The sequence below is a fragment of the Schistocerca americana genome, chromosome 4, assembly GCF_021461395.2.
Source record: "Schistocerca americana isolate TAMUIC-IGC-003095 chromosome 4, iqSchAmer2.1, whole genome shotgun sequence".
Taxonomy (NCBI): Eukaryota; Metazoa; Arthropoda; class Insecta; order Orthoptera; family Acrididae; genus Schistocerca; species Schistocerca americana.
The window spans coordinates 26,429,915-26,445,797 of NC_060122.1; the positions used below are offsets into that span (position 1 = coordinate 26,429,915).

Genomic DNA, 15,883 nt, shown 5'->3' on the forward strand with positions numbered 1-15,883 from the left:
AGGCATACTATGTAGGAAATTTTAAAAAAATTGCAAGAGAAGTTTTATGTGTTGGTGAAGTACCAATGTATGGTGACCATTAGCATTAAAGCTCTGCAATCAGTTGATTGTTGTATCAATTCGTGCTGATAGTGATTATTTTTTCAATGCTAGTCATATTATTTCATCCATAAGTCTTTCAAAAGATAATGCGATGACACGCGTATTTGCATGAACATAAAACTGAATTTTCAATGTTATTTGATCATTCGCTAATTTCTGTAACAGCAAGTATTAACTATCGACAAGGAAACAACCAGTGTTCCTGAAAATGTATGCGTGTTGAGATTTCAGAAATCTTAAACCTGTAATCAGGGTGCACCTGAACACAATCTGCAGGCATAGATTTTGAGGATGGACCGGCTTCAGAAACCAGTTGCATCAATAAATAAATGTGTAAATAACTGTATACAATAATACAGTCTTAAAATATTCCTGAGTATGATGGTAATGTATGATTGTCAGATGTGCTGCTCATATTGTTTTATTATGGACATGGAAAAATAACAGCAGCTACTGCGTAAGGAATGCAATTTTCCAACATGCACAGGGAATCTTTAAAGTTCATAAAAAAAAAAGCTTGTTGAAATTGTGAAAAATTTCTCTCCCGACAAATGATAGAAAACCTTCCATATGCAATATTTTCAAAAATATAGTGTCAAAAAACTAGCAATGCACAATTAAATGCAATCATCAAAAGAAGAAATTTCTCATTTGTCAATTAAATGTGAACAACTCTGAAGGCACTTTATAATTTTTAACTTGCCTGTAGAAAAATAACAATTAGTTGTAGTAATAAAAATTAATAAACAGGTGGAAAAACATTGAAAAGTGAAGAAAATTTCGTGCAAGTTCATGTCTTAAGCATATTACCTTTTTAAATTTAATATATATGAAATTAGCAGTGTTAAAGAAACATAAATAAAAAAAAAGTAGGTGGGACTGAGTCCAGTGATCCAGATTATAGAGTTCGTGCTGAGTGGCAGTGCACCAGTACATCATTGACACACAAAGCTTGTTCCAATTTTCTTGAAATTTCCTTGATAGTATGCCTTATTACTTCAACATTGTCATAATAAATCTGTTCAGTTTGAAGTAAATCTGTGACTTGAACACTGGGAATTTGTTTGTACTACCATTTCGGAAATTAACATCTCATTACTGAGAGCCTGCATTATACCTGTATGTCCTCTATTACAGTCATTTTGGTCCCCAAATAGAAAAATTTCACCCACTATTCTCAACGTTTCATTTACAAATTCCTTCAGAATCACATAATTCAATTATACTCTGTTATCCCAGTTTTTGTTTGATGTCTATTTTAAAACTTCTTTCCTAGAGACTATCCATTCTGTTCATCTCACACTTCAGAACTGCAGTGTATTAAACATAGTTCGAACACTTTCTGACTCAAAAATTTCTGCAGATAGTTAACCCTTTTAGTGCCAAATACGATCTGATCGTGATCCAGATTTTTGGCGAAAAATGCCAGTAACGATCTGATCGTGATGCCTTTCTCATTCATTTTTTCCGCGCTTGAAGGCAAAGTTGTTAGTATATCCTAGCGAATGAGAAAGCCATCACGATCAGATCGTTACTGGCATTTTTCGCCGAAAATCTGGATCAGGATCAGATCGTATTTGACACTAAAAGGGTTAATTTGTCTAATAATGCTAGTAATGAGTTAAACCTAAAGGGTTGCTCTTCACTGAAGTAACTTAAGATGTAATAGCACTGTATTCTAATTCAGACTTGAATGAATGTTAACAACTCGGTGCCAAGAACAAACATCGTAGGTTTATAGACAACAACTCCCCCCATGAACTATGGACCTTGCAGTTGGCGGAGAGGCTTGCGTGCCTCAGCGATACAGATGGCTGTACCATAGGTGCAACCACAATGGAGGGGTATCTGTTGAGAGGCCAGACAAATGTGTGGTTCTTCAAGAGGGGCAGCAACCTTTTCAGTAGTTGCAGGGGCAACAGTCTGGATGATTGACTGATCTGGCCTTGTAACACTAGCCAAAATGGCCTTGCTGTGCTGGTTGGTACTGTGAGCGGCTGAAAGCAAGGGGAAACTACAGCCGTAATTTTTCCGAAGGGCATGCAGCTTTACTGTATGATTAGATGATGATGGTGTCCTCTTGGGTAAAATGTTCTGGAGTTAAATAGTCCCCCATTCGGATCTGCGGGCAGGGCCTACTCAAGAGGACGTTGTTATCAGGAGAAAGAAAACTGGCGTTCTACGGATTGGAGTGTGGAATGTCAGATCCCTTAACCAGACAGGTAGGTTAGAAAATTTAAAAAGGGAAATGGATAGGTTAAAGTTAGATATAGTGTGAATTAGCGGAGTTCTCGGTGCCAGCAGGAACAAGACTTTTGGTCAGGTGAATACAGGGTTATAAATACAAAATCAGATAAGGGTAATGCAGGAGTAGGTTCAATAATGAATAAAAAAATGGGAGTGCGGGTAAGCTACCACAAACAGCATAGTGGACGCCTTAGTGTGCCAAAGATACACGAAGCCCACGCCTACTACAGTAGTACAAGTTTATATGTCAACTAGCTCTGCAGATGACGAAGAAATTAAAGAAATGTATGATGAGATAAAAGAAATTATTCAGATAGTGAAGGGAGACGAAAATTTAAGTCATGGGTGGCTGGAATTCGGTAGTAGGAAAAGGAAGAGAAGGAAACGTAGTAGGTGAATATGGATTGGGGGTAAGAAATGAAAGAGGAAGCCGCCTGGTAGAATTTTGCACAGAGCATAACTTAATCATAGCTAACACTTGGTTCAAGAATCATGAAATGAGGTTGTATACATGGAAGAACCCTGGAGATACTAGAAGGTTTCAGATAATTATATAATGGTAAGACAGAGATTCAGGAACCAGATTTTAAATTGTAGGATATTTCCAGGGGCAGATGTGGACTGACCACAATCTATTGCTTATGAACTGTAGGTTAAAATTGAAGAAACTGCAAAAAGGTGGGAATTTAAGGAGATGGGACCTGGATAAACTGACTAAATCAGAGGTTGTAGAGTGTTTCAGGGAGAGCATAAGGGAACAATTGACAAGAATGGGGGAAAGAAATACAGTAGAAGAAGAATGGGTAGCTTTGAGGCATTAAATAGTGAAGGCAGCAGAGGATCAAGTAAGTAAAAAGACGAGGGCTAATAGAAATTCTTGGGTAACAGAAGAGATATTGATGAAAGGAGAAAATATAAAAATGCAGTAAATGAAGCAGGCAAAACGTAATGCAAACGTCGCAAAAATGAGATCGACAGGAAGTGCAAAATGTCTAAGCAGGGATGGCTAGAGGACAAATGTAAGGATGTAGAGGCTTATCTCACGAGGGGTAAAATAGATACTGCCTACAGGAAAATTAGAGACCTTTGGAGAAAAGAGAACCACTTGTATGAATATCAAGAGCTCAGATGGAAAGCCAGTTCTAAGCAAAGAAAGGAAAGCAGAAAGGTGGAAGGAGTATATAGAGGGTCTATACAAGGGCGATGTACTTGAGGACAATATTATGGAAATGGGAGAGGATGTTGATGAAGATGAAACGGGAGATACGATACTGCGTGAAGAGTTCGACAGAGCACTGAAAGACCTGAGTCGAAACAAGGCCCCAGGAGTAGACAACATTCCATCATAACTACTGACAGCCTTGGAAGAGCCAGTCCTGACAAAACTCTACCATCTGGTGAGCAAGAAGTATGAGACAGGTGAAATACCCTCAGACTTCAAGAAGAATATAGTAACTCCAATCGCAAAGAAAGCAGCTGTTGACAGATGTGAAAATTGCCGAACTGTCAGTTTAATAAGTCACAGCTGCAAAATACTATCGTGAATTCTTTACAGATGAATGGAAAAACTGGTAGAAGCGGACCTCGGGGAAGATCGGTTTGGATTCCGTAGAAATATTGGAACACTCACCTTAGAAGAAAGATTAAGGAAAGGCAAACTTACATTCCTAGCATTTGTAGACTTAGAGAAAGCCTTTGACAATGTTGAGTGGAATACTATTTCAAATTCTAAAGGTGGCAGGGTTAAAATACAGGGAGCGAAAGGCTATGTACAATTTGTACAGAAACCAGATGACAGTTTTAAGAGCCGAGGGGCATGAAAGGGAAGCAGTGGTTGGGAAAGGAGTGAGACATGGTTGTAACTTCTCCCCGATGTTTTTCAGTCTGTATATTGAGCAAGCAGTAAAGGAAATGAAAGAAAAATTTGGAGTAGGTATTAAAATCCATGGAGAAGAAATAAAAACTTTGATGTTCGCCGATGACATCGCTGTCAGAGACAGCAAAGGACTTGGAAGAGCAGTTGAACGGAATGGACAGTGTCTTGAAATGAGGGTATAAGATGAACATCAACAAAAGCAAAACGAGCATAATGGAATGTAGTTGAATTAAGTCGGGTGATGCTGAAGGAATTAGATTAGGCAATGACATACTTAAAGTAGTAAAGGAGTTTTGCTATTTGGGGAGCAAAATAACTGATGATGGTCAAAGTAGAGAGGATATAAAATGTAGACTGGTAATGGCAAGGAAAGTGTTTCTGAAGAAGAGGAATTTGTTAACATCGAGTATAGATTTGTCAGGAAGTCATTTCTGAAAGTATTTGTATTGAGTGTAGCCATGTATGGAAGTGAAACATGGACGATAAATAGTTTGGACAAGAAGAGAATAGAAGCTTTCAAAATGTGGTGCTACAGAAGAATGCTGAAGATTAGATGGGGTAGATCACATAACTAATGAGGAGGTATTGAATAGAATTGGGGGGAAGAGGAAATTGTGGCACAACTTGAGTAGAAGACGGGATCGTTTGGTAGGGCGTGTTCTGAGGCATCAAGGGATCACTAATTTAGTATTGGAGGGCAGCATGGAGGGTAAAAATCATAGAGGGAGACCAAGAGATGAATACATTAAGCAGATTCAGAAGGATGTAGGTTGCAGTAAGTACTGGAAAATGAAGCAGCTTGCACAGGATAGAGTAGCATGGAGAGCTGCATCAAACCAGTCTCAGGACTGAAGACCAGAACAACAACAACAACAACAACAACAACAAGAGATTACAACTTTTGTTGACAAATTACTGTATTTACTTGAATCTAAGCCGCACTTTTTTCCGGTTTTTGTAATCCAAAAAACCGCCTGCGGCTTAGAATAGAGTGCAAAGCAAGTGAAAATTCTGAAAAATGTTGGTAGGTGCTGCCACAACTAACTTCTGCTGTCGAATATATGTAGCGCTACACAGGCATGCTTTGTAGGCACAAAGATAAATACTGGTGCCAAAACCTCTGCATCAGTAAATAAATTTAAAAAAAAAATGTGGAAGAAGAGCTTTTTTTCTCCGCCCCCGAGTTTAGACTACTGCATTTTCATACATTAGCCAACGAAGTAAATACAAATTCAGTTTTGTTCATCTTCGAATGTAGCAGAATTTCAATGTACTACGAAAATCCGACTGGCAAGACTGTTTGGGATGTTTGTCAATATGGCCAACTCTACGTTCTGAATTTTTTCCTACCTGTGAGAAGAGATGGTTGCTAATAGGAACCTGATGAAATGTGAATCACATGCAGTATTCTCTTCACCATAAGAATAATTCGAATATAAACATTTTGCCATGTATTCTTTCGTGTTTGCTGCTGTCTCATTTAAATCCTGTCTGCCTAATAAAGTACGAAACTAGAGTGAGACAACAGCAAACGCGGAATAATATACGTATCGTGTCATGTTTATATTCGTATTATTCTTATGCCTAATAGTGATACATTCAGAAATGAAGCACAGCAACTGACTAGATTTTTAAATCTAATATGACTAATTTCTGTGCAGAATTTGATGTACTAAAGAAGCAGCCACAAAGATTTTTAAATGGAGAAAAATTTTCGCCTAACTCTCGTTCAGAACATGTTCTACCATATGCAGTCTATTATTTGGTTCTTGTTGATCATTATCAAAGAAAGCAGCAGTGTAAGTAACAACAAATAGCAGTCTCTTGCCATTGTTTCGCTAATGAGACGATTCCTATTTTTTTAATTGTAAGCGGCGGTAGCGCGCACAAAAGCGAGCCATGCCGCGAGCGGCGACAGGCTGTAAACACGCACTATCCAAATGCAACAAACAATGCATGACACAATACATTAATGCATTTTCAGCTTAGAGTGATGTTAACACCTATAACAAAGAAAACGGCACTTATCAGATCAAAATAAAATAAGCAATAGATTCAAACCAGACGAAGCACATGGAAAAAGGAAGGGTACCCATATAAATACGGACGGAGCGCCTGATGCATAGCAATGGCTACCTGGTAAAGCTTACTGCTAAGCTTAAGACTCGAGCCAAACTACTGTGGCTCTATCATCATTCATTTGACCTAAATTGTCTCTCATATTACAATGGACCAACTTTGTTTAGATTTGGAGGTGCGGCCTAAAACTTTTCTCCCCTCTTGAATTTCGAGTCTCAAATTTCAGGTGCGGCTTAGATTCGAGTAAATACGGTAGTGAGCCCAGGTACAGGCACTTTCTATGGTCCACATGAGATCCTGATACTGGCATCCCAGATGAAAAAAAATTTTAATTTAGTCAGATTACCGTATTTACTCAAATCTAAGCTGCACTTTTATTCTGCTTTTGCAATGCAAAAAACCGCCTGTAGCTTAGAATCGAGTGCAAAGTAAGCGGAAGTTCTGAAAAATGTTGGTAGGTGCTGCCACAAGTAACTTCTGCCGTCAAATATATGTAGCACTACACAGGCATGCTTTCAGGCACAAAGGTAAATACTGGCGCCAAAACATCTGCGTCAGTAAATAAATTTAAAAAAAAGGTGGAAGACAAGCTTTTTCTCCGCCCAGAGTTTCGATCACTGCATTATCATACATTACCCAATGAAGTAAATCAAATTCCGTACCCTCAGGGGGCTCAGTATTTAGTTGCTGGGTATGGGCTTGGCGACCCCGGGGTCCATGAGCTGGGGACTGGGAAGCGCCACCAGTCCTCAATACCGTAAGCTCTGAGCGTGCTTCAACGACCACCGTATGGCGTGACGGTGGAATGTTGTACAGTACAGAGCCCGGGGATCTTGGCTTAACTGCCTGGGTCGCGAGGATGGTATAAACCTCTATAAAAAAAAAAAAAAAAAAAAAAAAAAAAAAAAAAAAAACCTCAATCTCAAGGTGTGCTGTGCACCAAGGAGACGCATGGCTGTTGAGATAGAACAGTTGCTAGCGGGTGGGTGACCTCTGGGGAACCTGCCCCCCCCCCCCCCTCGTTGTATTAGGCTTACCCAGAAAAGTGGGGCTCTGTCTGGGTGGACATTCCTTCCCCTAGCTGCTCATGGGACCACCATGAAATGAAGTACGAATAGTACGCAAGCATGAGTCTCTAAGAAAGGAAAGTTCAATGCTTTACAGTATGACACCCAATCGTTCCTTTCCCTGTCCACACCAGGGGAGGAACGGCGGTCTAAATTACCTGGTGAGACGTATTCTCCTCGATTTCTGGTTTGCAGCCAAACAGATGAGGACTCATTTCTGACCACAAAGCCTCAGTTTTTTGTGGAAAATTTAGAGGACAAGATTGGTGAAGTTGAGGGCATGTCTAAAATGATATCTTGGAGCAATCCCCATACAGGCAGCTTCCCCAGCGCAGTCACGAGCATTGCTTGCTTGTGACAAGCTCGGTGATGTTGCAGTCTCCATTACGCCTCATAAGAGCCTCAATATGGTTCAGGGACTTACTTTTAATCATGACCTGTTGTTGTAGTCTGATGACGCGCTCCGTGCAAATCTGGAATGTTGCGGTGTCCACTTTATACGACATGTCTTCAGGGGATGTAAAGATAGTAGGGTCACCACCTGCGCCTTCGTCTTGGCTTTTGAGGGAGAAACCCGGCCCGAGAAGGTCAAGGTGGTGATATATCGATATAATGTTAAGCCTTACATCCGTCCTCCCATGTGCTGCTTTAAGTGCTGGAGGTTTGGGCATATGTCATTGAGATGTAACGCCAACCCTGGCCCTACAGGAAACCTGGTTTCCTGTTTGGCGGGCCCCCTCCCTCTGTGGCTACTGGGGTTACTATAAGAACCGTGTAGAATATGACAGGGTGTCTGGTGGTGCCTGTGTTTATGTTCTTGCCACTGTTCCTAGTACCCCAGTACCACTTCACACGGCTCTCGAGGCTGTGGCTGTTAGAATCCGGGCAGGAATGGAGCTTACCATCTGTTCCCTCTACCTTCCCCCGGATAAGGTTGTCCCTCTTGCTTACCTAGCTTCGTTGCTCGCCCAGCTCCCCCTGCCATTCCTCCTGTTGGGGGACTTTAATGCCCACCACCCTTTATGGGGTGGGCCCAGATCTCGGGCCAGGGTAGGAACATTGAGGCTGTCTTGGTACAGGACATTTGCGTCCTTAACACTGGTGCTCCCACATATTTTAGCTTGACTCGTGGCACATACTCGGCCATTGACCTCTCTTAGCAGCCCAGGTCTTCTTCCGTACCTCAGTTTGAAGGTCCACGACAACCTCTGTGGTAGTGACCGCTTTCCTATCCTGGTTTCTCTTCTTCAATCCCAACCCACCTGACCAGCTGCCACGATGGTCTCTTCATGGAGCTGTTTGGTTAGCCTACACCTCAGCTACTATGGCCATCGCTCCGCTTCCTGGTGACATTGATTTGGCAGTGGACGAGGTCAGTATGGCCATTGTTTCTGCTGCTGAGGCAACTGTCCCGTGCTCTTCCAGTACCCTAAGGCATAAGTCGTCAGAGATTGCAGAAGCTATCCGGGACCATCGGCGAGCCCTGCAACGACACCGGCATCATCCTTCCCTAGAGAATCTGGTTGCCTTTAAACGGCTGTGGGCCCAGGCTCGGCGGTTAATCTGGCGGAGCAAACAGGACTGCTGGGAATGATATGTTGCCACCATAGGTTCTCACACCTCCCCATCTAAGGTGTGGCCACGGGTTCGGTGCATTTTTGGCTGTTGCCCTCAAGTGTCTGTCCCTTGCCTTTCTCTTCAAGGTACTCTTTGTGCTGACCCAATCGCCATCGCTGAACATCTGGCAGAGTACTTCGCTCTTATTTCCGCTACAGCAGGCTACAGTGCAGAATTCCGCACCATTAAAGAGCACGCTGGGCATACGCAGTTGTCGTTTCGCACGCCCCGTTTAGTGAATAAGAGTTCCAAAGTGCCCTTACAGCTTGCCCCGATTCCTCTCCAGGTCCAGACCGAATTCACAACCAGTTTCTTCGCCATCTCTCGGCGCACTGTCAGGGTGAATTACTCGCCCTGTTTAACCGCATCTGGATAGAGGGCATTTTCCCAGCTCATTGGCAGGATAGCATTACCATCCCAGTGCTGAAACCTGTTGCAGATCTGCTGGTGGTTGATAGCTATTGCCGTATCAGCCTTACCAACGTTATGTGCAAACTCCTGGAACAGATGGTGACTCACACTCAGGTGGATCCTCGAAGCTCGGGGCCTCCTAGCACAGCAACAGGGGGGCTTCCGTCAGGGCCGCCCCCCCCCCCCCCCCCCCCCCTGCGATCGACAATTTAGTCTCGCTAGAGTCAGCTATTCGTACAGCTTTTACTCGGTGAGAACATCTAGTTGCTATTTTCTTTGATCTTCGGAAGGCGTACGATACCACCTGGCGCCATCATATCCTTGCTACGCTGCACGAATGGGGCTTACGGGGTCCACTTCCGATTTTTCTGCCGAATATTCTCTCCAATCACTCCTTCCGGGTTAGAGTTGGCGCACATTTTAGCTGTTCTCATATTCAGGAGAATGGTGTCCCGCAGGGCTCGGTTCTCAGTGTTCCCCTCTTTTTGGTGGCGATGAATGATCTTGTGGCTGCGGTGGGCTCATTGGTCTGTTCCTCTCTATATGCCGATGACTTTTGTCTTTATTACAGTTCCCCAAGCATCAGTGCCACTGAACGACAGCTGCAGGGAGCTATCCGTAAGGCACATTTTTGGGCATCCAACCGTGGTTTTCAGTTCTCATCCTCTAAGACCCGAGTGATGCATTTCTGTCATCGTCGAACGGTCCACCTCCATCCAGAGCTCTACCTTGCCAATGAACTCCAGGAGATGCATCACTTCCTCGGCATGCCGTTTGATGCTCAGCTCACTCGGACACCTCATCTTCGCGAGCTTAAACAACGGTGTTGGCGGCACCTCAATATCCTTCGCTGCCTCCGCCACACCGTTTGGGGGGGCTGCACGAACAACCCTCCTACAACTCTACAATGCCTTAGTCCATTCCCGTCTCAACTAAGGGAGTGTGGTGTAAGACTCGGCAGCGCCTTCAATGTTGCAGATCCTCGACCCAATTCTCCGTTGTGGCCTTAGACTGGCAGCAGGTGGCTTCCGCACTAGTCCGGTGACCAGCCTTCTTGTAGAAGCTGGAATCCCTCCCCTACGATTCCACCGCCAACAGTTGCTTGCGTCGTACATCGCCTGCATCTATGCCTCGCCTGACCACCCAAACCACAGGCTCCTTTTTCCATCTTCTGCACTCCCCTCCCCACAACGGCGGCCTAGGTCACGTCTCTTGATCGCGGTCCGCATTCGTTCCCTTCTCTCGTCACTAGAGTCCTTTCCCCTTCCCCATGCTTCTGGCCCTTTTCTTCTACCCCTCCTTGGTCTCCCCCCCCCCCCCCCCTTGCTTGCGGCTTTGCTTGGATTTGTCCTGCGACTCCAAGCCCTCCGTTCCACCTGCCAGTCTTCGTCAACAATTCCTGGCTCTTTTTGCCTCATTTTGCGATGCAGATGTAGTCTACACCGATGGTTCTGTGGTCGATGGACACACTGGGTTTGCTTTCATCCACGGCGACTACGTTGAGCAGCATTTCCTGCCTTGTGGGAGCAATGTTTTCACTGCGGAGCTGGTTGCTCTTTATTGTGCACTCGCTCACCTTTTCTCCTGCCCTGGGGAGTCATTTGTCATATGCAGTGACTCCTCGAGTGGATTGCAAGCACTCGACCAGTGTTTCTCTTGGGACCTTTTGGTGCGCGGTATTAAAGATGCTGTTTCTGCTCTCGCCGAGTGTGGTCGTTCGGCGACGTTTGTGTGGACCCCGGGCCACATCGGCATTCCAGGAAACGAAAGTGTCGATCGGTTGGCCAAGCGGGCCACCACTTCATCGCACCTGGAGCTTGATCTCGTGGAAAGAGGCCTCCGATCAGCCCTACAACGCAAGGTCTGCGATGTCTGGAGCTCTGAATGGTCTGTCTGGAACACGCCAAATTAGCTCTGCACGGTCAAGTCGTCCACTGCCATGTGGAACTCGTCCTTGAGGGGCACATATGGGGACTCAGTTGTTCTGTCATCTCCAAATTGGACATACGCGGTTGACCGACAGCTATCTCCTTCGCTGTGAGAACCTGCCCAAGTGTCGCTGTGATGCAGGGCTGACAGTGGTCCATCTTCTGCTGGACTGCCCCTTTTAGTCCCCTTGCGGCAGTCCTTTAATTTACCAGCTGCACTTCCTTTAATTCTCGGTGACAATGCCTCTATAGCTGACTCAGTTTTACATTTTATCTGTGCAGCTGGGTTTTATCACTCGCTCTAGTGTGGGTGCTCTAGCATGGTTTCTCAGGCTACACCCACTCCACAGACTTTTGTGACGTGGATACCGAAATATTTCCTTTTATGGTAACAAGTTGTGTTGGTCTCTCTATCAACACTTTCCAGCTGGAGGTTCTTTGTTTGTAGTTGAGTGGTTGACCTTTTACCTGATCCATCAACCACTGTAGTCTGTTTTACTCTAGTCAACTATTTGCTGTGCTCCTTTTAAGTGTCCTCTATTTTGTGTCACTGCGGTGTATTTTAGCTCTGTACCCCTTGGTGTTCCCTCCGTCTTGGTGCAGAGGTTATGCTTTTACTGTATAGGCCTTTTACAAGTATGTCTGTTTTTAACTGGGGACTGATGACCTCGATGTTTAGCCCCCATCAAACCCCAAAACGAACCAACCAACCAACCAGCAAATTCCGTATTGTTCATCTTCGAATGTAGCAGCATTTCAATGTACTACGAAAATCCTACTGGCAAGACTGTTTGGGATGTTTGTTAATATGGCCAACTCTACGTTCTGAATGTTTTCCTAGCTGTCAGAAGAGATGATCGCTAGTAGGAAATTTTATGAATTGTGAATCACATGCAGTATTCTCCTCACCATAAGAATAATACGAATATAAACATTTTGCCATGTATTCTTTTGTGTTTGCTGCTATCTCATTTAAATCCTGTCTGCCTAATAAACTATGAAACTAGAGTGGGACAACAGCAAACATGGAAGAATGTACATATCATATCATGTCATCTTTATATTCGTATTATTCTTATGCCTGATAGTGATAGTCAGAAATGAAGCATGAAAATTGACTAGATTTTTGAATCTAAGATGACTCTAATTTCTGTGCAGAATGTAATGTGTTAAAGAGGCACCTGCAAAGATTTTCAAACGGAGAAAAAGTTTTGCTAAACTCTCGTTCAGAACATCTTCTATCATATGCAGTCTATTATTTGGTTCTTGTTGACCATTATAAAAGAAAGGAGCAGTGTAAGTAACAAAAAATAGCAGTCTTGCCATTGTTCCGCTAACGAGACGATTTTTTTCTCTCTCTCTCTCTCTTCTTTTTTTTTTTTTTTTTTTTTTTTTTTTTTTTTTTTTTTTTTTTTTTTCTTTTTTTCCAGAACGGCACTTATCAGATCAAAGAAAAATAAGCAATCAATTTAAACCAGACGAAGCACGTGAAAAAGGAAGGGTTCCCATATAAATAGGGACGGAGCACCTGACGCATAGCAATGGCTACCTGGTAAAGCTCAACTGCTAAGCTTAAGACTCGTACCAAACTACTGTTGCTGTATTGTCATTCATTCGACCTAAATTGTGTCTCATATTACAATGGACCAACTTTGTTTCGATTTGCAGGTGCGGCCTAAAACTTGTGTCCCCTTGAATTTAGAGTCTCAAATTTCAGGTGCAGCTTAGATTCGGGAATTTTTTTTTTCCTTGATTTCGAGTCTCATTTTTCAGGTGCGGCTTGGATTCGAGTAAATACGATATTTCACCTCCTTGGAGATGGTGCGTCATAATTGGATTTATAGAACAAATTGCATACAAAAAATAGGAAGTGGCCACTACAAGCTGTCAATGAAAAAAATATTTACCATCAATTAGGCATGACGTTCATATCTTCAGTGGTAAATATGGAAATTATTTCCAAGTCTCTCTATTTATTTGTGTGCATATGAGGGGAAAAGCAGGTACACTGAAATCATAAAACTCTGCTGCTTGTCACCTCAGCATTTTCCTTGTGTAAGTGGTATTTACCAGTGGAAATTAGCTCTTCGCAGAACACTGTCCTCTAGTCCACATTTTGATTACTTTGAGGAGCAATAGAGAATAAAGAATTCTTTCCAGTTTCTCTGGATGTCTGGGAATTTTTCTGATCTACTGGGAAACTTTAACTCTTTTTTTTTGCCCTGGATTAGAAAAATCCACTGCCTGTTTTGGCTTGTAATGCAAAAGTTGTATGGAAATTTCTGCCTGTTAAGGTGGTTACCAATAACTGTCTTGACCACGGGATTGAAACTTGATGGAAGCCTCACTTTAAAGTTAATCTTCTTGTACTGATCAATTTATATTGGAATGAATGTGGAGGAATAAAGTTCTCAAAAGCAACCATTTATTATTTGGGAAGTAAGAGTTAAGATAACCTTTCCAAATTGAATAGTAAATGTGCAATTAGACAAGGTCTGCTTAACACGTCTTGCTGGTTTGGTGTCCAGCATCTCAGCTCTTCATTCTTGAGAAGCATGGAACTTCAGACGGGGGAGGAGCTCCTTGATAATGCACACTGACACCTGTGATAATGTAAGCACGTCAGGTAGTAGTCTCATGGTGCCCCATAATGTCCCAGGAGCATGTTGGACATAGAACAACACAAACCAAATGCGGAATAGCATTAAATACAGAACTAAATTATTCGAGCTAATCATATGTCACTGAGCATGATTACTCCATTATTTAAAATGGCAGGTGTGCAAGCATTCTACCTATTGCAACTAAAAATATAATTCTGCGCCCTTATACTCAAGTACTACAGTTGTGAACTGGTCAGTTCATCCTAAGTCCCTTCTTAACCACATACCATTAGGGAGTATGTATTGGCATTAAGGTGTAGGAATCCAGTGATCCCTGAAGAGACTATTGCAAGATGTTTGGTTATTAATTTTCAAGAAATAAGGATTAATGCAATAACACTGAAAAACGTGATTGGGTGGAGGTATGTGAAAATACCTTCCCATGTAAGATTAGTCTTCTGAAATAGCTCACAAATTTTTAGAAGTTTCCTCTTAACTCCTCCTACATTGTAAAAGCAAGCATTTTCATGAAATGTTAACAAGGAGTGAATGCAAGAATTGACGTCAATGTATCCTCTTTCACACAGCAAAGAGAAACATTGCCATACTAACATTTTGTTATGTGATAATGGGACTTACTATATTGTTGTACAAATCGTTGGGAAATAAGCCTTAGTATCTTGAATAGTTGGTAAAGGTTTGTGCTGTTAGTTCCAACCCTTATATGTAATTTGTAGGTGTGGTTGACAATTAGATTTTTAGATTCAGAGGGTTTCATTCCTTTTGTCTTATGATCATTCCTAAAATTTTGTGCTGGGAATGCCCACCTGTAGTGTAATGAGACCTTAAAAAGGTGTTTGGAAAATGCAGTATAGAAGCTCATTGTTAGTGCGCCATGGCAGCTCTATTGACTGTTGGCCATATTTTGATATTTAGCTTATTTTGTTCACCTAATGTGTGACTCCTATTTGAATTTAACTATGCAGTTGCCGAAATGGAGTGGATAGGTTCCTTATTGAACTTGTGTTGCAAGAAATTTCTAAACCTTTAATGTTAACCAACCACAGAAATGTTGAAAGTGAATGCATAAAACTTAATGTTAATATTACTGCTTCTAGATGTGCTAATAATGAGCGAGAGTGAAGAGAAGAAATTGTTCTCAATGGCGATGTCTACTAATTTAATTAGACCACTTCTCGAGAAAGGAATTGGGAGGATTACGAGCTTGTCATATGGTGAGTAGGATGGACTGTTTCATCGTGATGATGTAAGTAAATGGCACTTTCTTCTGACTTACAAGTGACATTCACAGATTCGTATGGTAACAATGTGTACTGGAGCGATGCTGAGCTCGCAACAGTGAGTGCGATGAGCATGAACACGAAGACTGTGGCTGTGTTGTTAAGAAGCACGGGGGCTGAACCGCCACTGAGTGTAGCCGTCGTCCCAGATCAGGGGTATGTATCAGCTGTGAGGATTAATCAGTCTCGGTGTAAAGAGCTATCGACAAGGCAGTTTGCTTTGTCTGCTTGTAAATGTAAATGTAAATGTGACTAGTAACATGACTTGCTGGACAGTACGAACCTTCACTTAGTGTGTGTTTATGTATATGGCTACGGGCAGTTCAGATTGGCTCCTGGAAGCTGGTTTTTGGTCAGCAGTTCTTAACTTCATTCTTACCTTCAGTGAATTTTTCGCTATAATTATCTCGCAATAGTAAGAACTTGGCTGGTTGTTGACAGCTGGTAGAATACTTTTTTGCCATTTTGAACTCTGACTTAACAGGATCTACCATCATAGAACCAGAACAGTTTCATTTACTCCTGTGTATAAAACACACAATTACATATTCTCGGAGCTATAGAGGTGTTTCCTGAAGTTCTGTGTCCTACCAGTTTACCAATTTAAACTTGTTCTAGGGATTGGTTTTAACAACAGCAGACTATTATGCCA

At 42.5% G+C, this 15,883-nt stretch overlaps 1 protein-coding gene across 1 annotated transcript in view; it reads left to right on the top strand.

The window, feature by feature from the left end:
- The window catches only part of LOC124612899 (vitellogenin receptor-like), a 232,698-nt gene that overhangs the window by 117,557 nt on the left and 99,258 nt on the right, over positions 1-15,883 (top strand). The window contains exons 14-15 of the mRNA XM_047141363.1: positions 15,049-15,165; positions 15,243-15,387. Of these exons, the coding sequence (XP_046997319.1) occupies positions 15,049-15,165; positions 15,243-15,387 (262 nt within the window). The remainder of the gene's footprint in view (positions 1-15,048; positions 15,166-15,242; positions 15,388-15,883) is intronic.